General features: G+C 45.5%; 1 protein-coding gene across 6 annotated transcripts in view; it reads right to left on the bottom strand.

Annotated features, from left to right (window-relative positions):
* The window catches only part of katnal2 (katanin p60 subunit A-like 2), a 67,437-nt gene that overhangs the window by 33,879 nt on the left and 7,181 nt on the right, over nucleotides 1–26,377 (bottom strand). For 4 of the 6 annotated variants that reach the window (XM_041872683.2, XM_041872686.2, XM_045215717.1 and 1 more), the window contains exons 9-12: nucleotides 20,407–20,505; nucleotides 11,190–11,253; nucleotides 10,258–10,376; nucleotides 6,094–6,185 (exon numbers count right to left, since the gene is read on the bottom strand). In XM_041872683.2, the coding sequence (XP_041728617.2) occupies nucleotides 6,094–6,185; nucleotides 10,258–10,376; nucleotides 11,190–11,253; nucleotides 20,407–20,505 (374 nt within the window). The remainder of the gene's footprint in view (nucleotides 1–6,093; nucleotides 6,186–10,257; nucleotides 10,377–11,189; nucleotides 11,254–20,406; nucleotides 20,506–26,377) is intronic. The other 2 variants (XM_041872685.2, XM_041872688.1) reach the window with 1 other exon arrangement.

The raw sequence follows: 26,377 nt of genomic DNA, 5'->3' as shown, positions 1-26,377 counted from the left end.
ACACAGAGAGCTACATTAGTAACACAGAGAGCTACATTAGTAACACAGAGAGCAGAGAGCTGCATTAGTAACACAGAGAGCAGAGAGCTGCATTAGTAAGACAGAGAACAGAGAGCTGCATTAGTAACTCAGAGAGCTGCATTAGTAACACACACAGCAGCATTAGTAACACAGAACAGAGAGCTGCATTAGTAACACAGAGAGCAGAGAGCTGCATTAGTAACACAGAGAACAGAGAGCTGCATTAGTAACTCAGAGAACAGAGAGCTGCATTAGTAACACAGAGAACAGAGAGCTGCATTAGTAACTCAGAGAACAGAGAGCTGCATTAGTAACACAGAGAACAGAGAGCTGCATTAGAAACACAGAGAGCAGAGAGCTGCATTAGTAACACAGAGAGCTGCATTAGTAACTCAGAGAGCTGCATTAGTAAGACAGAGAACAGAGAGCTGCATTAGTAACACAGAGAGCTGCATTAGTAACACAGAGAGCTGCATTAGTAACTCAGAGAGCTGCATTAGTAACACAGAGAGCTACATTAGTAACACAGAGAGCAGAGAGCTGCATTAGTAACACAGAGAGCAGAGAGCTGCATTAGTAAGACAGAGAACAGAGAGCTGCATTAGTAACTCAGAGAGCTGCATTAGTAACACACACAGCAGCATTAGTAACACAGAACAGAGAGCTGCATTAGTAACACAGAGAGCAGAGAGCTGCATTAGTAACACAGAGAACAGAGAGCTGCATTAGTAACTCAGAGAACAGAGAGCTGCATTAGTAACACAGAGAACAGAGAGCTGCATTAGTAACTCAGAGAACAGAGAGCTGCATTAGTAACACAGAGAACAGAGAGCTGCATTAGAAACACAGAGAGCAGAGAGCTGCATTAGTAACACAGAGAGCTGCATTAGTAACTCAGAGAGCTGCATTAGTAAGACAGAGAACAGAGAGCTGCATTAGTAACACAGAGAGCTGCATTAGTAACACAGAGAGCTGCATTAGTAACTCAGAGAGCTGCATTAGTAAGACAGAGAACAGAGAGCTGCATTAGTAACACAGAGAGCTGCATTAGTAACACAGAGAGCTGCATTAGAAACACAGAGAGCAGAGAGCTGCATTAGTAAGACAGAGAACAGAGAGCTGCATTAGTAACACAGAGAGCTGCATTAGTAACTCAGAGAGCTGCATTAGTAACTCGGAGAGCTGCATTAGTAACACAGAGAGCAGAGAGCTGCATTAGAAACACAGAGAGCAGAGAGCTGCATTAGTAAGACAGAGAACAGAGAGCTGCATTAGTAACTCAGAGAGCTGCATTAGTAACACAGAGAGCAGCATTAGTAACACAGAGAACAGAGAGCTGCATTAGTAACACAGAGAGCAGAGAGCTGCATTAGTAACACAGAGAACAGAGAGCTGCATTAGTAACACAGAGAACAGAGAGCTGCATTAGTAACTCAGAGAACAGAGAGCTGCATTAGAAACACAGAGAGCAGAGAGCTGCATTAGAAACACAGAGAGCCTAACCCTCACCCTCCTCCTGTCCCTCTCTGTAACTCACCCTCCTCCTGTCCCTCTCTGTAACTCACCCTCCTCCTGTCCCTCTCTGTAACTCACCCTCCTCCAGTCCCTCTCTGTAACTCACCCTCCTCCTGTCCCTCTCTGTAACTCACCCTCCCCTCTCTCTGTAACTCACCCTCCTCCAGTCCCTCTCTGTAACTCACCCTCCTCCAGTCCCTCTCTATAACTCACCCTCCTCCAGTCCCTCTCTGTAACTCACCCTCCTCCTGTCCCTCTCTGTAACTCACCCTCCTACAGTCCCTCTCTGTAACTCACCCTCCTCCTGTCCCTCTCTGTAACTCACCCTCCTCCTGTCCCTCTCTGTAACTCACCCTCCTCCTGTCCCTCTCTGTAACTCACCCTCCTCCTGTCCCTCTCTGTAACTCACCCTCCTCCAGTCCCTCTCTGTAACTCACCCTCCTCCAGTCCCTCTCTGTAACTCACCCTCCTCCTGTCCCTCTCTGTAACTCACCCTCCTCCTGTCCCTCTCTGTAACTCACCCTCCTCCTGTCCCTCTCTGTAACTCACCCTCCTCCTGTCCCTCTCTGTAACTCACCCTCCTCCTGTCCCTCTCTGTAACTCACCCTCCTCCTGTCCCTCTCTGTAACTCACCCTCCTCCAGTCCCTCTCTGTAACTCACCCTCCCCTCTCTCTGTAACTCACCCTCCTCCAGTCCCTCTCTGTAACTCACCCTCCTCCAGTCCCTCTCTGTAACTCACCCTCCTCCTGTCCCTCTCTGTAACTCACCCTCCTTCAGTCCCTCTCTGTAACTCACCCTCCTCCTGTCCCTCTCTGTAACTCACCCTCCTCCTGTCCCTCTCTGTAACTCACCCTCCTCCTGTCCCTCTCTGTAACTCACCCTCCTCCAGTCCCTCTCTGTAACTCACCCTCCCCCTCCCCTCTCTCTGTAACTCACCCTCCTCCAGTCCCTCTCTGTAACTCACCCTCCTCCTGTCCCTCTCTGTAACTCACCCTCCTCCAGTCCCTCTCTGTAACTCACCCTCCTCCTGTCCCTCTCTGTAACTCCCCCTCCCCTCCCCTCTCTCTGTAACTCACCCTCCTCCTGTCCCTCTCTGTAACTCACCCTCCTCCTGTCCCTCTCTGTAACTCACCCTCCTCCAGTCCCTCTCTGTAACTCACCCTCCCCCTCCCCTCTCTCTGTAACTCACCCTCCTCCAGTCCCTCTCTGTAACTCACCCTCCTCCTGTCCCTCTCTGTAACTCACCCTCCTCCTGTCCCTCTCTGTAACTCACCCTCCTCCAGTCCCTCTCTGTAACTCACCCTCCTCAAGTCCCTCTCTGTAACTCACCCTCCTCCTGTCCCTCTCTGTAACTCACCCTCCTCCTGTCCCTCTCTGTAACTCACCCTCCCCCTGTCCCTCTCTGTAACTCACCCTCCTCCTGTCCCTCTCTGTAACTCACCCTCCTCCTGTCCCTCTTTGTAACTCACCCTCCTCCTGTCCCTCTCTGTAACTCACCCTCCTCCAGTCCCTCTCTGTAACTCACCCTCCTCCAGTCCCTCTCTGTAACTCACCCTCCTCCAGTCCCTCTCTGTAACTCACCCTCCTCCAGTCCCTCTCTGTAACTCACCCTCCTCCAGTCCCTCTCTGTAACTCACCCTCCCCCTGTCCCTCTCTGTAACTCACCCTCCTCCAGTCCCTCTCTGTAACTCACCCTCCTCCAGTCCCTCTCTGTAACTCACCCTCCTCCAGTCCCTCTCTGTAACTCACCCTCCTCCTGTCCCTCTCTGTAACTCACCCTCCCCCTCCCTCTCTCTGTAACTCACCCTCCTCCAGTCCCTCTCTGTAACTCACCCTCCTCCTGTCCCTCTCTGTAACTCCCCCTCCCCCCTCCCCCCCTCTCTCTGTAACTCACCCTCCTCCAGTCCCTCTCTGTAACTCACCCTCCTCCAGTCCCTCTCTGTAACTCACCCTCCTCCAGTCCCTCTCTGTAACTCACCCTCCTCCTGTCCCTCTCTGTAACTCACCCTCCTCCAGTCCCTCTCTGTAACTCACCCTCCTCCAGTCCCTCTCTGTAACTCACCCTCCTCCAGTCCCTCTCTGTAACTCACCCTCCTCCTGTCCCTCTCTGTAACTCACCCTCCCCCCTCCCCTCCCCTCTCTCTGTAACTCCCCCTCCTCCTGTCCCTCTCTGTAACTCACCCTCCTCCTGTCCCTCTCTGTAACTCACCCTCCTCCTGTCCCCTCTCTGTAACTCACCCTCCTCCTGTCCCTCTCTGTAACTCACCCTCCTCCTGTCCCTCTCTGTAACTCACCCTCCTCCAGTCCCTCTCTGTAACTCACCCTCCCCTCTCTCTGTAACTCACCCTCCTCCAGTCCCTCTCTGTAACTCACCCTCCTCCAGTCCCTCTCTGTAACTCACCCTCCTCCTGTCCCTCTCTGTAACTCACCCTCCTCCCTCTCTGTAACTCACCCTCCTCCTGTCCCTCTCTGTAACTCACCCTCCTCCTGTCCCTCTCTGTAACTCACCCTCCTCCTGTCCCTCTCTGTAACTCACCCTCCTCCAGTCCCTCTCTGTAACTCACCCTCCCCCTCCCCTCTCTCTGTAACTCACCCTCCTCCAGTCCCTCTCTGTAACTCACCCTCCTCCTGTCCCTCTCTGTAACTCACCCTCCTCCAGTCCCTCTCTGTAACTCCCCCTCCTCCTGTCCCTCTCTGTAACTCCCCCTCCCCCCTCCCTCTCTCTGTAACTCACCCTCCTCCTGTCCCTCTCTGTAACTCACCCTCCTCCTGTCCCTCTCTGTAACTCACCCTCCTCCAGTCCCTCTCTGTAACTCACCCTCCCCCTCCCCTCTCTCTGTAACTCACCCTCCTCCAGTCCCTCTCTGTAACTCACCCTCCTCCTGTCCCTCTCTGTAACTCACCCTCCTCCTGTCCCTCTCTGTAACTCACCCTCCTCCAGTCCCTCTCTGTAACTCACCCTCCTCCAGTCCCTCTCTGTAACTCACCGTCCTCCTGTCCCTCTCTGTAACTCACCCTCCTCCTGTCCCTCTCTGTAACTCACCCTCCCCCTGTCCCTCTCTGTAACTCACCCTCCTCCTGTCCCTCTCTGTAACTCACCCTCCTCCTGTCCCTCTTTGTAACTCACCCTCCTCCTGTCCCTCTCTGTAACTCACCCTCCTCCAGTCCCTCTCTGTAACTCACCCTCCTCCAGTCCCTCTCTGTAACTCACCCTCCTCCAGTCCCTCTCTGTAACTCACCCTCCTCCAGTCCCTCTCTGTAACTCACCCTCCTCCAGTCCCTCTCTGTAACTCACCCTCCCCCTGTCCCTCTCTGTAACTCACCCTCCTCCAGTCCCTCTCTGTAACTCACCCTCCTCCAGTCCCTCTCTGTAACTCACCCTCCTCCAGTCCCTCTCTGTAACTCACCCTCCTCCTGTCCCTCTCTGTAACTCACCCTCCCCCTCCCCTCTCTCTGTAACTCACCCTCCTCCAGTCCCTCTCTGTAACTCACCCTCCTCCTGTCCCTCTCTGTAACTCACCCTCCTCCTGTCCCTCTCTGTAACTCCCCCTCCCCCTCCCCTCTCTCTGTAACTCACCCTCCTCCAGTCCCTCTCTGTAACTCACCCTCCTCCAGTCCCTCTCTGTAACTCACCCCTCCTCCAGTCCCTCTCTGTAACTCACCCTCCTCCTGTCCCTCTCTGTAACTCACCCTCCTCCAGTCCCTCTCTGTAACTCACCCTCCTCCAGTCCCTCTCTGTAACTCACCCTCCTCCAGTCCCTCTCTGTAACTCACCCTCCTCCTGTCCCTCTCTGTAACTCACCCTCCCCCCTCCCCTCTCTCTGTAACTCACCCTCCTCCAGTCCCTCTCTGTAACTCACCCTCCTCCAGTCCCTTTCTGTAACTCACCCTCCCCCTGTCCCTCTATGTAACTCACCCTCCTCCAGTCCCTCTCTGTAACTCACCCTCCTCCTGTCCCTCTCTGTAACTCACCCTCCCCCTCCCCTCTCTCTGTAACTCACCCTCCTCCAGTCCCTCTCTGTAACTCACCCTCCTCCAGTCCCTCTCTGTAACTCACCCTCCTCCTGTCCCTCTCTGTAACTCACCCTCCTCCAGTCCCTCTCTGTAACTCACCCTCCTCCAGTCCCTCTCTGTAACTCACCCTCCTCCAGTCCCTCTCTGTAACTCACCCTCCTCCTGTCCCTCTCTGTAACTCACCCTCCTCCAGTCCCTCTCTGTAACTCACCCTCCTCCTGTCCCTCTCTGTAACTCACCCTCCTCCAGTCCCTCTCTGTAACTCACCCCCTCCTCCTGTCCCTCTCTGTAACTCACCCCTCCTCCAGTCCCTCTCTGTAACTCACCCCCTCCTCCTGTCCCTCTCTGTAACTCACCCTCCTCCTGTCCCTCTCTGTAACTCACCCTCCTCCAGTCCCTCTCTGTAACTCACCCTCCTCCTGTCCCTCTCTGTAACTCACCCTCCCCTCTCTCTGTAACTCACCCTCCTCCTGTCCCTCTCTGTAACTCACCCTCCTCCTGTCCCTCTCTGTAACTCCCCCTCCCCTCTCTCTGTAACTCACCCTCCTCCAGTCCCTCTTTGGCTCATAACTGACTCCAGTTCATCCAGGAAAATGGTGGAAGGGGCGTGGTAGCGAGCCAGCTCAAACAACACCTGGAGAGAGGAGTGCATTATGTCATCTACTATGATGGAAGACAACTAATAAACATCACAGTCTTTTACATTCAGACAGGAACAGACAGCCACATACCCTGACCAGTTCAGACAGCCACATACCCTGACCAGCTCAGTCTCCTCTCCAGCCACATACCCTGACCAGCTCAGACAGCCACATACCCTGACCAGCTCAGTCTCCTCTCCAGCCACATACCCTGACCAGCTCCGTCTCCTCTCCAGCCACATACCCTGACCAGTTCAGACAGCCACATACCCTGACCAGCTCAGTCTCCTCTCCAGCCACATACCCTGACCAGCTCAGACAGCCACATACCCTGACCAGCTCAGTCTCCTCTCCAGCCACATACCCTGACCAGCTCAGTCTCCTCTCCAGCCACATACCCTGACCAGCTCCGTCTCCTCTCCAGCCACATACCCTGACCAGCTCAGTCTCCTCTCCAGCCACATACCCTGACCAGCTCAGTCTCCTCTCCAGCCACATACCCTGACCAGCTCAGTCTCCTCTCCAGCCACATACCCTGACCAGCTCAGTCTCCTCTCCAGCCACATACCCTGACCAGCTCCGTCTCCTCTCCAGCCACATACCCTGACCAGCTCAGTCTCCTCTCCAGCCACATACCCTGACCAGCTCAGTCTCCTCTCCAGCCACATACCCTGACCAGCTCAGTCTCCTCTCCAGCCACATACCCTGACCAGCTCCGTCTCCTCTCCAGCCACATACCCTGACCAGCTCAGTCTCCTCTCCAGCCACATACCCTGACCAGCTCCAGTCTCCTCTCCAGCCACATACCCTGACCAGCTCCGTCTCCTCTCCAGCCACATACCCTGACCAGCTCAGTCTCCTCTCCAGCCACATACCCTGACCAGCTCCGTCTCCTCTCCAGCCACATACCCTGACCAGCTCCGTCTCCTCTCCAGCCACATACCCTGACCAGCTCCGTCTCCTCTCCAGCCACATACCCTGACCAGCTCAGTCTCCTCTCCAGCCACATACCCTGACCAGCTCCGTCTCCTCTCCAGCCACATACCCTGACCAGCTCCGTCTCCTCTCCAGCCACATACCCTGACCAGCTCAGTCTCCTCTCCAGCCACATACCCTGACCAGCTCAGTCTCCTCTCCAGCCACATACCCTGACCAGCTCCGTCTCCTCTCCAGCCACATACCCTGACCAGCTCCGTCTCCTCTCCAGCCACATACCCTGACCAGCTCAGTCTCCTCTCCAGCCACATACCCTGACCAGCTCAGTCTCCTCTCCAGCCACATACCCTGACCAGCTCCGTCTCCCTCTCCAGCCACATACCCTGACCAGCTCAGTCTCCTCTCCAGCCACATACCCTGACCAGCTCAGTCTCCTCTCCAGCCACATACCCTGACCAGCTCAGTCTCCTCTCCAGCCACATACCCTGACCAGCTCAGTCTCCTCTCCAGCCACATACCCTGACCAGCTCCGTCTCCTCTCCAGCCACATACCCTGACCAGCTCAGTCTCCTCTCCAGCCACATACCCTGACCAGCTCAGAATCCTCTCCAGCCACATACCCTGACCAGCTCCGTCTCCTCTCCAGCCACATACCCTGACCAGCTCAGTCTCCTCTCCAGCCACATACCCTGACCAGCTCAGTCTCCTCTCCAGCCACATACCCTGACCAGCTCAGTCTCCTCTCCAGCCACATACCCTGACCAGCTCAGTCTCCTCTCCAGCCACATACCCTGACCAGCTCAGTCTCCTCTCCAGCCACATACCCTGACCAGCTCCGTCTCCTCTCCAGCCACATACCCTGACCAGCTCAGTCTCCTCTCCAGCCACATACCCTGACCAGCTCAGTCTCCTCTCCAGCCACATACCCTGACCAGCTCCGTCTCCTCTCCAGCCACATACCCTGACCAGCTCAGTCTCCTCTCCAGCCACATACCCTGACCAGCTCCGTCTCCTCTCCAGCCACATACCCTGACCAGCTCAGTCTCCTCTCCAGCCACATACCCTGACCAGCTCAGTCTTCTCTCCAGCCACATACCCTGACCAGCTCCATCTCCTCTCCAGCCACATACCCTGACCAGCTCCGTCTCCTCTCCAGCCACATACCCTGACCAGCTCAGTCTTCTCTCCAGCCACATACCCTGACCAGCTCAGTCTCCTCTCCAGCCACATACCCTGACCAGCTCAGTCTTCTCTCCAGCCACATACCCTGACCAGCTCCGTCTCCTCTCCAGCCACATACCCTGACCAGCTCCGTCTCCTCTCCAGCCACATACCCTGACCAGCTCCGTCTCCTCTCCAGCCACATACCCTGACCAGCTCCGTCTCCTCTCCAGCCACATACCCTGACCAGCTCAGTCTCCTCTCCAGCCACATACCCTGACCAGCTCCGTCTCCTCTCCAGCCACATACCCTGACCAGCTCCGTCTCCTCTCCAGCCACATACCCTGACCAGCTCCGTCTCCTCTCCAGCCACATACCCTGACCAGCTCCGTCTCCTCTCCAGCCACATACCCTGACCAGCTCAGTCTCCTCTCCAGCCACATACCCTGACCAGCCCAGTCTCCTCTCCAGCCACATACCCTGACCAGCTCCGTCTCCTCTCCAGCCACATACCCTGACCAGCTCAGTCTCCTCTCCAGCCACATACCCTGACCAGCCCAGTCTCCTCTCCAGCCACATACCCTGACCAGCTCCGTCTCCTCTCCAGCCACATACCCTGACCAGCTCCGTCTCCTCTCCAGCCACATACCCTGACCAGCTCAGTCTCCTCTCCAGCCACATACCCTGACCAGCTCCGTCTCCTCTCCAGCCACATACCCTGACCAGCTCCGTCTCCTCTCCAGCCACATACCCTGACCAGCTCAGTCTCCTCTCCAGCCACATACCCTGACCAGCTCCGTCTCCTCTCCAGCCACATACCCTGACCAGCTCCGTCTCCTCTCCAGCCACATACCCTGACCAGCTCCGTCTCCTCTCCAGCCACATACCCTGACCAGCTCCGTCTCCTCTCCAGCCACATACCCTGACCAGCTCAGTCTCCTCTCCAGCCACATACCCCGACCAGCCCAGTCTCCTCTCCAGCCACATACCCTGACCAGCTCCGTCTCCTCTCCAGCCACATACCCTGACCAGCTCCGTCTCCTCTCCAGCCACATACCCTGACCAGCTCCGTCTCCTCTCCAGCCACATACCCTGACCAGCTCCGTCTCCTCTCCAGCCACATACCCTGACCAGCTCAGTCTCCTCTCCAGCCACATACCCTGACCAGCCCAGTCTCCTCTCCAGCCACATACCCTGACCAGCTCCGTCTCCTCTCCAGCCACATACCCTGACCAGCTCCGTCTCCTCTCCAGCCACATACCCTGACCAGCTCAGTCTCCTCTCCAGCCACATACCCTGACCAGCTCAGACAGCCACATACCCTGACCAGCTCAGTCTCCTCTCCAGCCACATACCCTGACCAGCTCAGTCTCCTCTCCAGCCACATACCCTGACCAGCTCCGTCTCCTCTCCAGCCACATACCCTGACCAGCTCCGTCTCCTCTCCAGCCACATACCCTGACCAGCTCCGTCTCCTCTCCAGCCACATACCCTGACCAGCTCCGTCTCCTCTCCAGCCACATACCCTGACCAGCTCAGTCTCCTCTCCAGCCACATACCCTGACCAGCCCAGTCTCCTCTCCAGCCACATACCCTGACCAGCTCCGTCTCCTCTCCAGCCACATACCCTGACCAGCTCCGTCTCCTCTCCAGCCACATACCCTGACCAGCTCAGTCTCCTCTCCAGCCACATACCCTGACCAGCTCAGACAGCCACATACCCTGACCAGCTCAGTCTCCTCTCCAGCCACATACCCTGACCAGCTCAGTCTCCTCTCCAGCCACATACCCTGACCAGCTCCGTCTCCTCTCCAGCCACATACCTTGACCAGCTCCGTCTCCTCTCCAGCCACATACCCTGACCAGCTCCGTCTCCTCTCCAGGTTAGATATGTGTTGAGGTTGGATATAATACGGTTTAGTGTTGTCATGCAGCTATAGTCAATAGAGTAAGAGCAGAAAGCCGTACCCTAACCAGCTTCTCAGAGTCTCCTCTCCACTTGCTGACGATGCTGGAGGCTGAGATATTGAAGAAGGTGGTGTTACACTCTGTGGCTACAGCCTTGGCCAGCAGGGTCTTACCTGTACCTGAGAGGAGAGGAGAGGGTAGGACTGTTAGGACTGTTAGTGTGTGTCTTACCTGTACCTGAGAGGAGAGGTTAGGAGTGTTTGTGTGCGTGAGTAGGTGTTTTTGTGTGTATATGTGTGTGTAGGTGTAGGTGTGTGTGTAGGGGTTGGATGTGTGTGTAGGTGTAGGTGTTTGTGTGTGTGTGTGTAGGTGTGTGTGTGTGTGTGTGTGTGTGTGTGTGTGTGTGTGTGTGTGTGTAGGTGTGTGTGTGTGTGTAGGTGTGTGTGTAGGTGTAGGTGTGTGTGTGTGTAGGTGTGTGTGTGTAGGTGTAGGTGTGTGTGTGTGTAGGTGTGTGTGTGTGTGTGTGTGTGTGTGTGTGTGTGTGTGTGTGTAGGTGTGTGTGTGTGTGTAGGTGTGTGTGTAGGTGTAGGTGTGTGTGTGTGTAGGTGTGTGTGTAGGTGTAGGTGTGTGTGTGTGTAGGTGTGTGTGTGTAGGTGTGTGTAGGTGTGTAGGTGTGTGTGTAGGTGTAGGTGTGTGTGTAGGTGTAGGTGTGTGTGTAGGTGTGTGTGTAGGTGTGTGTGTAGGTGTAGGTGTGTGTGTAGGTGTGTGTGTGTAGATGTGTGTAGGTGTGTAGGTGTTGGTGTGTGTGTAGGTGTAGGTGTGTGTGTAGGTGTGTGTGTAGGTGTGTAGGTGTAGGTGTGTGTGTAGGTGTGTGTGTAGGTGTGTGTGTAGGTGTAGGTGTGTGTGTAGGTGTGTGTGCAGGTGTGTAGGTGTAGGTGTGTGTGTAGGTGTAGGTGTGTGTGTAGGTGTGTGTAGGTGTAGGTGTGTGTTACCTGGTGGCCCGTATAAAAGCAGACCTTTCCATGGAGACAGGATGCCAGTGAATAGCTGTGGATACTAAGGACAGCATGAAGGAATGTTATACAACCTTATCACTGTCACAATACAACCTTATCACTGTCACATTACAACCTTATCTATAAACATCACTGTCACAATACAACCATATCTACTGTATAAACATCACTCTCACAACACAACCATATCTATAAACATCACTGTCACAATACAACCATATCTATAAACATCACTGTCACAATACAACCATATCTATAAACATCACTGTCACAATACAACCATATCTATAAACATCACTGTCACAATACAACCATATCTATAAACATCACTGTCACAACACAACCATATCTATAAACATCACTGTCACAATACAACCATATCTATAAACATCACTGTCACAATACAACCATATCTATAAACATCACTGTCACAATACAACCATATCTATAAACACCACTGTCACAATACAACCATATCTATAAACATCAATGTCACAACACAACCATATCTATAAACATCAATGTCACAACACAACCATATCTATAAACATCACTGTCACAATACAACCATATCTATAAACACCACTGTCACAATACAACCATATCTATAAACATCACTGTCACAATACAACCATATCTATAAACATCACTGTCACAATACAACCATATCTATAAACATCACTGTCACAACACAACCATATCTATAAACATCACTGTCACAACACAACCATATCTATAAACATCACTGTCACGATACAACCATATCTATAAACACCACTGTCACAATACAACCTTATCACTGTCACAATACAACCTTATCACTGTCACAATACAACCTTATCTATAAACATCACTGTCACAATACAACCATATCTATAAACATCACTGTCACAATACAACCATATCTAATGTATAAACATCACTGTCACAACACAACCATATCTACTGTATAAACATCACTGTCACAACACAACCATATCTATAAACATCACTGTCACAATACAACCATATCTAATGTATAAACATCACTGTCACAACACAACCATATCTACTGTATAAACATCACTGTCACAACACAACCATATCTATAAACATCACTGTCACAACACAACCATATCTATAAACATCACTGTCACAATACAACCTTATCACTGTCACAATACAACCTTATCACTGTCACAATACAACCTTATCTATAAACATCACTGTCACAATACAACCATATCTATAAACATCACTGTCACAATACAACCATATCTATAAACATCACTGTCACAACACAACCATATCTATAAACATCACTGTCACAACACAACCATATCTATAAACATCACTGTCACAATACAACCATATCTATAAACACCACTGTCACAATACAACCTTATCACTGTCACAATACAACCTTATCACTGTCACAATACAACCTTATCACTGTCACAATACAACCTTATCTATAAACATCACTGTCACAATACAACCATATCTATAAACATCACTGTCACAATACAACCATATCTAATGTATAAACATCACTGTCACAACACAACCATATCTACTGTATAAACATCACTGTCACAATACAACCTTATCACTGTCACAATACAACCTTATCACTGTCACAATACAACCTTATCTATAAACATCACTGTCACAATACAACCATATCTATAAACATCACTGTCACAATACAACCATATCTATAAACATCACTGTCACAACACAACCATATCTATAAACATCACTGTCACAACACAACCATATCTATAAACATCACTGTCACAATACAACCATATCTATAAACACCACTGTCACAATACAACCTTATCACTGTCACAATACAACCTTATCACTGTCACAATACAACCTTATCACTGTCACAATACAACCTTATCTATAAACATCACTGTCACAATACAACCATATCTATAAACATCACTGTCACAACACAACCATATCTATAAACATCACTGTCACAACACAACCATATCTATAAACATCACTGTCACAACACAACCATATCTATAAACATCACTGTCACAATACAACCTTATCACTGTCACAATACAACCTTATCACTGTCACAATACAACCTTATCTATAAACATCACTGTCACAATACAACCATATATATAAACATCACTGTCACAATACAACCATATCTAATGTATAAACATCACTGTCACAACACAACCATATCTATAAACATCACTGTCACAATACAACCATATCTATAAACATCACTGTCACAATACAACCATATCTATTCACTGTCACAATACAACCTTATCACTGTCACAATACAACCTTATCACTCAATACAACCTTATCACTGTCACAATACAACCTTATCTATAAACATCACTGTCACAATACAACCATATCTATAAACATCACTGTCACAATACAACCATATCTATAAACATCACTGTCACAATACAACCATATCTATAAACATCACTGTCACAATACAACCATATCTATAAACATCACTGTCACAACACAACCATATCTATAAACATCACTGTCACAATACAACCATATCTATAAACATCACTGTCACAATACAACCATATCTATAAACATCACTGTCACAATACAACCATATCTATAAACATCACTGTCACAATACAACCATATCTATAAACATCACTGTCACAACACAACCATATCTATAAACATCACTGTCACAATACAACCATATCTATAAACATCACTGTCACAATACAACCATATCTATAAACATCACTGTCACAACACAACCATATCTATAAACATCACTGTCACAATACAACCATATCTATAAACATCACTGTCACAATACAACCATATCTATAAACATCACTGTCACAATACAACCATATCTATAAATATCACTGTCACAATACAACCATATCTATAAACACCACTGTCACAATACAACCATATTTATAAACATTACTGTCACAACACAACCATATCTATAAACATCACTGTCACAACACAACCATATCTATAAACATCACTGTCACAATACAACCTTATCACTGTCACAATACAACCTTATCACTGTCACAATACAACCTTATCTATAAAAATCACTGTCACAATACAACCATATCTATAAACATCACTGTCACAATACAACCATATCTATAAACATCACTGTCACAACACAACCATATCTATAAACATCACTGTCACAATACAACCATATCTATAAACATCACTGTCACAATACAACCATATCTATAAACATCACTGTCACAATACAACCATATCTATAAACATCAATGTCACAATACAACCATATCTATAAACATCACTGTCACAATACAACCATATCTATAAACATCACTGTCACAATACAACCATATCTATAAACATCAATGTCACAATACAACCATATCTATAAACATCACTGTCACAATACAACCATATCTATAAACATCACTGTCACAATACAACCATATCTATAAACATCACTGTCACAATACAACCATATCTAATGTATAAACATCACTGTCACAACACAACCATATCTATAAACATCACTGTCACAACACAACCATATCTATAAACATTACTGTCACAATACAACCATATCTATAAACATCACTGTCACAATACAACCATATCTATAAACATCACTGTCACAATACAACCATATCTATAAACATCACTGTCACAATACAACCATATCTAATGTATAAACATCACTGTCACAACACAACCATATCTATAAACATCACTGTCACAACACAACCATATCTATAAACATCACTGTCACAATACAACCATATCTATAAACATCACTGTCACAATACAACCATATCTATAAACATCACTGTCACAACACAACCATATCTATAAACATCACTGTCACAACACAACCATATCTATAAACATCACTGTCACAATACAACCTTATCACTGTCACAATACAACCTTATCACTGTCACAATACAACCTTATCTATAAACATCACTGTCACAATACAACCATATCTATAAACATCACTGTCACAATACAACCATATCTATAAACATCACTGTCACAACACAACCATATCTATAAACATCACTGTCACAACACAACCATATATATAAACATCACTGTCACAATACAACCATATCTATAAACACCACTGTCACAATACAACCTTATCACTGTCACAATACAACCTTATCACTGTCACAATACAACCTTATCACTGTCACAATACAACCTTATCTATAAACATCACTGTCACAATACAACCATATCTATAAACATCACTGTCACAATACAACCATATCTAATGTATAAACATCACTGTCACAACACAACCATATCTACTGTATAAACATCACTGTCACAACACAACCATATCTATAAACATCACTGTCACAACACAACCATATCTATAAACACCACTGTCACAATACAACCATATCTATAAACATCACTGTCACAACACAACCATATCTATAAACATCACTGTCACAACACAACCATATCTATAAACATCACTGTCACAATACAACCTTTTCACTGTCACAATACAACCTTATCACTGTCACAATACAACCTTATCTATAAACATCACTGTCACAATACAACCATATATATAAACATCACTGTCACAATACAACCATATCTAATGTATAAACATCACTGTCACAACACAACCATATCTATAAACATCACTGTCACAATACAACCATATCTATAAACATCACTGTCACAATACAACCATATCTATAAACATCACTGTCACAATACAACCTTATCACTGTCACAATACAACCTTATCACTGCCACAATACAACCTTATCACTGTCACAATACAACCTTATCTATAAACATCACTGTCACAATACAACCATATCTATAAACATCACTGTCACAATACAACCATATCTATAAACATCACTGTCACAATACAACCATATCTATAAACATCACTGTCACAATACAACCATATCTATAAACATCACTGTCACAACACAACCATATCTATAAACATCACTGTCACAATACAACCATATCTATAAACATCACTGTCACAATACAACCATATCTATAAACATCACTGTCACAATACAACCATATCTATAAACATCACTGTCACAATACAACCATATCTATAAACATCACTGTCACAACACAACCATATCTATAAACATCACTGTCACAATGCAACCATATCTATAAACATCACTGTCACAATACAACCATATCTATAAACATCACTGTCACAACACAACCATATCTATAAACATCACTGTCACAATACAACCATATCTATAAACACCACTGTCACAATACAACCATATCTATAAACATCACTGTCACAATACAACCATATCTATAAACATCACTGTCACAATACAACCATATCTATAAACACCACTGTCACAATACAACCATATCTATAAACACCACTGTCACAATACAACCATATCTATAAACATCACTGTCACAACACAACCATATCTATAAACATCACTGTCACAACACAACCATATCTATAAACATGACTGTCACAATACAACCTTATCACTGTCACAATACAACCTTATCACTGTCACAATACAACCTTATCTATAAACATCACTGTCACAATACAACCATATCTATAAACATCACTGTCACAATACAACCATATCTATAAACATTACTGTCACAACACAACCATATCTATAAACATCACTGTCACAACACAACCATATCTATAAACATCACTGTCACAATACAACCATATCTATAAACATCACTGTCACAATACAACCATATCTATAAACATCACTGTCACAATACAACCATATCTATAAACATCAATGTCACAATACAACCATATCTATAAACATCACTGTCACAATACAACCATATCTATAAACATCACTGTCACAATACAACCATATCTATAAACATCACTGTCACAATACAACCATATCTAATGTATAAACATCACTGTCACAACACAACCATATCTATAAACATCACTGTCACAACACAACCATATCTATAAACATCACTGTCACAATACAACCATATCTTAAACATCACTGTCACAATACAACCATATCTATAAACATCACTGTCACAACACAACCATATCTATAAACATCACTGTCACAATACAACCATATCTATAAACATCACTGTCACAACACAACCATATCTATAAACATCACTGTCACAATACAACCATATCTATAAACATCACTGTCACAACACAACCATATCTATAAACATCACTGTCACAATACAACCATATCTATAAACATCACTGTCACAACACAACCATATCTATAAACATCAATGTCACAATACAACCATATCTATAAACATCACTGTCACATACACACCATATCTATAAACATCACTGTCACAATACAACCATATCTATAAACATCCTGTCACAATACAACCATATCTATAAACATCACTGTCGCAATACAACCATATCTATAAACATCAATGTCACAACACAACCATATCTATAAACATCACTGTCACAATACAACCATATCTATAAACATCACTGTCACAATACAACCATATCTATAAACATCACTGTCACAACACAACCATATCTATAAACATCACTGTCACAATACAACCATATCTATAAACATCACTGTCACAATACAACCATATCTATAAACATCACTGTCACAATACAACCATATCTATAAACATCAATGTCACAACACAACCATATCTATAAACATCAATGTCACAACACAACCATATCTATAAACATCACTGTCACAATACAACCATATCTATAAACATCACTGTCACAATACAACCATATCTATAAACATCACTGTCACAATACAACCATATCTATAAACATCACTGTCACAATACACCCATATCTATAAACATCACTGTCACAATACAACCTTATCACTGTCACAATACAACGACGGGCCATATTGTAAGATGGGCCATATTGTAGGATGGGCCATATTGTAAGATGGGCCATATTGTAAGACGGGCCATATTGTAGGATGGTCCATATTGTAGGATGGTCCATATTGTAAGACGGGCCATATTGTAGGATGGTCCATATTGTAAGACGGGCCATATTGTAGGATGGTCCATATTGTAAGACGGGCCATATTGTAGGATGGTCCATATTGTAAGACGGGCCATATTGTAAGACGGGCCATATTGTAGGATGGGCCATATTGTAAGACGGGCCATATTGTAGGATGGGCCATATTGTAAGACGGGCCATATTGTAGGATGGTCCATATTGTAAGACGGGCCATATTGTAAGACGGGCCATATTGTAAGACGGGCCATATTGTAAGATGGTCCATATTGTAGGATGGTCCATATTGTAGGATGGTCCATATTGTAAGACGGGCCATATTGTAAGACGGGCCATATTGTAGGACGGTCCATACTGTAGGACGGGCCATATTGTAAGACGGGCCATATTGTAAGACGGGCCATATTGTAAGACGGGCCATATTGTAAGACGGGCCATATTGTAGGACGGTCCATATTGTAAGACGGGCCATATTGTAAGACGGGCCATATTGTAGGATGGGCCATATTGTAAGACGGGCCATATTGTAGGATGGGCCATATTGTAGGCTGGGCCATATTGTAAGACGGGCCATATTGTAAGACGGGCCATATTGTAGGATGGTCCATATTGTAGGATGGTCCATATTGTAAGACGGGCCATATTGTAAGATGGGCCATATTGTAAGACGGGCCATATTGTAGGATGGTCCATATTGTAGGATGGTCCATATTGTAAGACGGGCCATATTGTAAGACGGGCCATATTGTAAGACGGGCCATATTGTAAGACGGGCCATATTGTAGGATGGTCCATATTGTAGGATGGTCCATATTGTAAGACGGGCCATATTGTAAGACGGGCCATATTGTAAGACGGGCCATACTGTAAGACGGGCCATATTGTAAGACGGGCCATATTGTAAGATGGGCCATATTGTAGGATGGTCCATACTGTAAGATGGGCCATTGACGGACAGAAGTTTACCATTTACACATTTTGACCAAAAATAAATAAAGTAGCAATGAATAAATAGTGAGAAAGAGTCAACTCTGTTCCTTCTAGTGAAACAGAACGCTTTCAGTTGAAGAAAAAACACAAAAGCAGGTGTAAGCAACAGCAGCATTTAAAGTACCAGGATTGGGCCTCAGCGTACATAGGGAGGGTCAGATAAAGTACCAGGATTGGGCCTCAGCGTACATAGGGAGGGTCAGATAAAGTACCAGGATTGGGCCTCAGCGTACATAGGGAGGGTCAGATAAAGTACCAGGATTGGGCCTCAGCGTACATAGGGAGGGTCAGATAAAGTACCGGGATTGGGCCTCAGCGTACATAGGGAGGGTCAGATAAAGTACCGGGATTGGGCCTCAGCGTACATAGGGAGGGTCAGATAAAGTACCGGGATTGGGCCTCAGCGTACATAGGGAGGGTCAGATAAAGTACCAGGATTGGGCCTCAGCGTACATAGGGAGGGTCAGATAAAGTACCAGGATTGGGCCTCAGCGTACATAGGGAGGGTCAGATAAAGTACCAGGATTGGGCCTCAGCGTATATAGGGAGGGTCAGATAAAGTACCGGGATTGGGCCTCAGCGTACATAGGGAGGGTCAGATAAAGTACCAGGATTGGGCCTCAGCGTATATAGGGAGGGTCAGATAAAGTACCAGGATTGGGCCTCAGCGTATATAGGGAAGGTCAGATAAAGTACCAGGATTGGGCCTCAGCGTACATAGGGAGGGTCAGATAAAGTACTGGGATTGGGCCTCAGCGTATATAGGGAGGGTCAGATAAAGTACCAGGATTGGGCCTCAGCGTACATAGGGAAGGTCAGATAAAGTATCAGGATTGGGCCTCAGCGTACATAGGGAGGGTCAGATAAAGTACCAGGATTGGGCCTCAGCGTACATAGGGAGGGTCAGATAAAGTACCAGGATTGGGCCTCAGCGTATATAGGGAGGGTCAGATAAAGTACCGGGATTGGGCCTCAGCGTACATAGGGAGGGTCAGATAAAGTAACATACAGAATAATGTGTCTCAGTGTCATCATTAGGCTGTGATAGGACATTAAAGGCCAGACTGGGTGCTTTTCAAGTATGGATTTAATGTCACCTTGAGGAATAACTGTTTTTAGTGGAGACATATTCCGGATCAGAATGGAACGGTACGGTAGCAGAGGAAGAGCCTGTACCTTAACAGGGTAGACGACAGCCTCTTTGACTAATCGCTTGGCGGCCTGCAGGCCTATGATATCGTCCCAGCGCACAGCGGGGTTGTGTAAATAGATGTCCTTTAGAGACAGGAGAGGGATGGAGCTTAGACCTTCATTAATATACACACACACATTTGATACAATGGTGGCATTATATTCACACAACAAAGACAGCTCTTCAGTGCTCTCTAGTGTTTCATCTGAGTATTACAGATTAAAAGAGAACGTCGTCAACGATTTACCAAAATAAATAAAAATGACCCTACTAATTACAGCTCTTACCCTGCTAATAACAGCTCTTACCCTGCTAATAACACATCTTACCCTGCTAATAACACATCTTACCCTGCTAATAACAGCTCTTACCCTGCTAATAACAGCTCTTACCCTGCTAATAACACATCTTACCCTGCTAATAACAGCTCTTACCCTGCTAATAACAGCTCTTACCCTGCTAATAACACATCTTACCCTGCTAATAACAGCTCTTACCCTGCTAATAACAGCTCTTACCCTGCTAATAACAGCTCTTACCCTGCTAATTAACACATCTTACCCTGCTAATAACAGCTCTTACCCTGCTAATAACAGCTCTTACCCTGCTAATAACAGCTCTTACCCTGCTAATAACAGCTCTTACCCTGCTAATAACACATCTTACCCTGCTAATAACACATCTTACCCTGCTAATAACACATCTTACCCTGCTAATAACAGCTCTTACCCTGCTAATAACACATCTTACCCTGCTAATAACAGCTCTTACCCTGCTAATAACAGCTCTTACCCTGCTAATAACACATCTTACCCTGCTAATAACAGCTCTTACCCTGCTAATAACAGCTCTTACCCTGCTAATAACAGCTCTTACCCTGCTAATAACACATCTTACCCTGCTAATAACAGCTCTTACCCTGCTAATAACACATCTTACCCTGCTAATAACACATCTTACCCTGCTAATAACAGCTCTTACCCTGCTAATAACAGCTCTTACCCTGCTAATAACACATCTTACCCTGCTAATAACAGCTCTTACCCTGCTAATAACAGCTCTTACCCTGCTAATAACAGCTCTTACCCTGCTAATAACAGCTCTTACCCTGCTAATAACAGCTCTTACCCTGCTAATAACAGATCTTACCCTGCTAATAACAGCTCTTACCCTGCTAATAACACATCTTACCCTGCTAATAACAGCTCTTACCCTGCTAATAACAGCTCTTACCCTGCTAATAACAGCTCTTACCCTGCTAATAACACATCTTACCCTGCTAATAACAGCTCTTACCCTGCAAATAACACATCTTACCCTGCTAATAACACATCTTACCCTGCTAATAACAGTTCTTACCCTGCTAATAACACATCTTACCCTGCTAATAACACATCTTACCCTGCTAATAACACATCTTACCCTGCTAATAACAGCTCTTACCCTGCTAATAACACATCTTACCCTGCTAATAACAGCTTTTACCCTGCTAATAACACATCTTACCCTGCTAATAACAGCTCTTACCCTGCTAATAACACATCTTACCCTGCTAATAACACATCTTACCCTGCTAATAACACATCTTACCCTGCTAATAACAGCTCTTACCCTGCTAATAACACATCTTACCCTGCTAATAACACATCTTACCCTGCTAATAACACACTCTTACCCTGCTAATAACAGCTCTTACCCTGCTAATAACAGCTCTTACCCTGCTAATAACACATCTTACCCTGCTAATAACAGCTCTTACCCTGCTAATAACACATCTTACCCTGCTAATAACACATCTTACCCTGCTAATAACACATCTTACCCTGCTAATAACAGCTCTTACCCTGCTAATAACACATCTTACCCTGCTAATAACAGCTCTTACCCTGCTAATAACACATCTTACCCTGCTAATAACAGCTCTTACCCTGCTAATAACACATCTTACCCTGCTAATAACAGCTCTTACCCTGCTAATAACAGCTCTTACCCTGCTAATAACAGCTCTTACCCTGCTAATAACAGCTCTTACCCTGCTAATAACAGCTCTTACCCTGCTAATAACAGCTCTTACCCTGCTAATAACAGCTCTTACCCTGCTAATAACAGCTATTATCCTGCTAATAACAGCTCTTACCCTGCTAATAACAGCTCTTACCCTGCTAATAACAGCTCTTACCCTGCTAATAACAGCTCTTACCCTGCTAATAACAGCTATTATCCCTGCTAATAACAGCTCTTACCCTGCTAATAACAGCTCTTACCCTGCTAATAACAGCTCTTACCCTGCTAATAACAGCTCTTACCCTGCTAATAACAGCTCTTACCCTGCTAATAACAGCTCTTACCCTGCTAATAACAGCTATTACCCTGCTAATAACAGCTCTTACCCTGCTAATAACAGCTCTTACCCTGCTAATAACAGCTCTTACCCTGCTAATAACAGCTCTTACCCTGCTAATAACACTCTTACCCTGCTAATAACAGCTCTTACCCTGCTAATAACAGCTCTTACCCTGCTAATAACAGCTCTTACCCTGCTAATAACACATCTTACCCTGCTAATAACAGCTCTTACCCTGCTAATAACACATCTTACCCTGCTAATAACAGCTCTTACCCTGCTAATAACACATCTTACCCTGCTAATAACAGCTCTTACCCTGCTAATAACACATCTTACCCTGCTAATAACAGCTCTTACCCTGCTAATAACACATCTTACCCTGCTAATAACACATCTTACCCTGCTAATAACAGCTCTTACCCTGCTAATAACAGCTCTTACCCTGCTAATAACACATCTTACCCTGCTAATAACAGCTCTTACCCTGCTAATAACACATCTTACCCTGCTAATAACAGCTCTTACCCTGCTAATAACAGCTCTTACCCTGCTAATAACACATCTTACCCTGCTAATAACAGCTCTTACCCTGCTAATAACACATCTTACCCTGCTAATAACAGCTCTTACCCTGCTAATAACACATCTTACCCTGCTAATAACACATCTTACCCTGCTAATAACAGCTCTTACCCTGCTAATAACACATCTTACCCTGCTAATAACACATCTTACCCTGCTAATAACACATCTTACCCTGCTAATAACACTCTTACCCTGCTAATAACAGCTCTTACCCTGCTAATAACACTCTTACCCTGCTAATAACAGCTCTTACCCTGCTAATAACACATCTTACCCTGCTAATAACACATCTTACCCTGCTAATAACACATCTTACCCTGCTAATAACAGCTCTTACCCTGCTAATAACACATCTTACCCTGCTAATAACAGCTCTTACCCTGCTAATAACACATCTTACCCTGCTAATAACACATCTTACCCTGCTAATAACACATCTTACCCTGCTAATAACAGCTCTTACCCTGCTAATAACACATCTTACCCTGCTAATAACAGCTCTTACCCTGCTAATAACACATCTTACCCTGCTAATAACAGCTCTTACCCTGCTAATAACACATCTTACCCTGCTAATAACAGCTCTTACCCTGCTAATAACACATCTTACCCTGCTAATAACAGCTCTTACCCTGCTAATAACAGCTCTTATCCCTGCTAATAACACATCTTACCCTGCTAATAACAGCTCTTACCCTGCTAATAACACATCTTACCCTGCTAATAACAGCTCTTACCCTGCTAATAACACATCTTACCCTGCTAATAACACATCTTACCCTGCTAATAACAGCTCTTACCCTGCTAATAACAGCTCTTACCCTGCTAATAACACATCTTACCCTGCTAATAACAGCTCTTACCCTGCTAATAACACATCTTACCCTGCTAATAACAGCTCTTACCCTGCTAATAACACATCTTACCCTGCTAATAACAACATCTTACCCTGCTAATAACACATCTTACCCTGCTAATAACAGCTCTTACCCTGCTAATAACACATCTTACCCCTGCTAATAACAGCTCTTACCCTGCTAATAACACATCTTACCCTGCTAATAACAGCTCTTACCCTGCTAATAACACATCTTACCCTGCTAATAACAGCTCTTACCCTGCTAATAACACATCTTACCCTGCTAATAACACATCTTACCCTGCTAATAACACATCTTACCCTGCTAATAACAGCTCTTACCCTGCTAATAACACATCTTACCCTGCTAATAACAGCTCTTACCCTGCTAATAACAGCATCTTACCCCTGCTAATAACAGCTCTTACCCTGCTAATAACACATCTTACCCTGCTAATAACACATCTTACCCTGCTAATAACACATCTTACCCTGCTAATAACAGCTCTTACCCTGCTAATAACAGCTCTTACCCTGCTAATAACACATCTTACCCTGCTAATAACACATCTTACCCTGCTAATAACAGCTCTTACCCTGCTAATAACACATCTTACCCTGCTAATAACAGCTCTTACCCTGCTAATAACAGCTCTTACCCTGCTAATAACACATCTTACCCTGCTAATAACACATCTTACCCTGCTAATAACAGCTCTTACCCTGCTAATAACACATCTTACCCTGCTAATAACACATCTTACCCTGCTAATAATCACATCTTACCCTGCTAATAACAGCTCTTACCCTGCTAATAACACATCTTACCCTGCTAATAACAGCTCTTACCCTGCTAATAACAGCTATTACCCTGCTAATAACAGCTCTTACCCTGCTAATAACAGCTCTTACCCTGCTAATAACACATCTTACCCTGCTAATAACACATCTTACCCTGCTAATAACACATCTTACCCTGCTAATAACACATCTTACCCTGCTAATAACAGCTCTTACCCTGCTAATAACACATCTTACCCTGCTAATAACACATCTTACCCTGCTAATAACAGCTCTTACCCTGCTAATAACAGCTCTTACCCCTGCTAATAACACATCTTACCCTGCTAATAACAGCTCTTACCCTGCTAATAACACATCTTACCCTGCTAATAACAGCTCTTACCCTGCTAATAACACATCTTACCCTGCTAATAACACATCTTACCCTGCTAATAACACATCTTACCCTGCTAATAACAGCTCTTACCCTGCTAATAACACATCTTACCCTGCTAATAACACATCTTACCCTGCTAATAACACATCTTACCCTGCTAATAACAGCTCTTACCCTGCTAATAACACATCTTACCCTGCTAATAACAGCTCTTACCCTGCTAATAACAGCTCTTACCCTGCTAATAACACATCTTACCCTGCTAATAACAGCTCTTACCCTGCTAATAAAGCTCTTACCCTGCTAATAACACATCTTACCCTGCTAATAACACATCTTACCCTGCTAATAACACATCTTACCCTGCTAATAACAGCTCTTACCCTGCTAATAACACATCTTACCCTGCTAATAACAGCTCTTACCCTGCTAATAACACATCTTACCCTGCTAATAACACATCTTACCCTGCTAATAACAGCTCTTACCCTGCTAATAACAGCTATTATCCTGCTAATAACACATCTTACCCTGCTAATAACAGCTCTTACCCTGCTAATAACACATCTTACCCTGCTAATAACAGCTCTTACCCTGCTAATAACACATCTTACCCTGCTAATAACACATCTTACCCTGCTAATAACAGCTCTTACCCTGCTAATAACAGCTCTTACCCTGCTAATAACACATCTTACCCTGCTAATAACAGCTCTTACCCTGCTAATAACACATCTTACCCTGCTAATAACAGCTCTTACCCTGCTAATAACACATCTTACCCTGCTAATAACACATCTTACCCTGCTAATAACACATCTTACCCTGCTAATAACAGCTCTTACCCTGCTAATAACACATCTTACCCTGCTAATAACACATCTTACCCTGCTAATAACACATCTTACCCTGCTAATAACAGCTCTTACCCTGCTAATAACACATCTTACCCTGCTAATAACAGCTCTTACCCTGCTAATAACA

This window comes from Coregonus clupeaformis, unplaced genomic scaffold (genome assembly GCF_020615455.1).
Source record: "Coregonus clupeaformis isolate EN_2021a unplaced genomic scaffold, ASM2061545v1 scaf0500, whole genome shotgun sequence".
NCBI classification, from domain to species: domain Eukaryota; kingdom Metazoa; phylum Chordata; class Actinopteri; order Salmoniformes; family Salmonidae; genus Coregonus; species Coregonus clupeaformis.
This window is presented reverse-complemented; position numbering and strand designations above follow the sequence as displayed.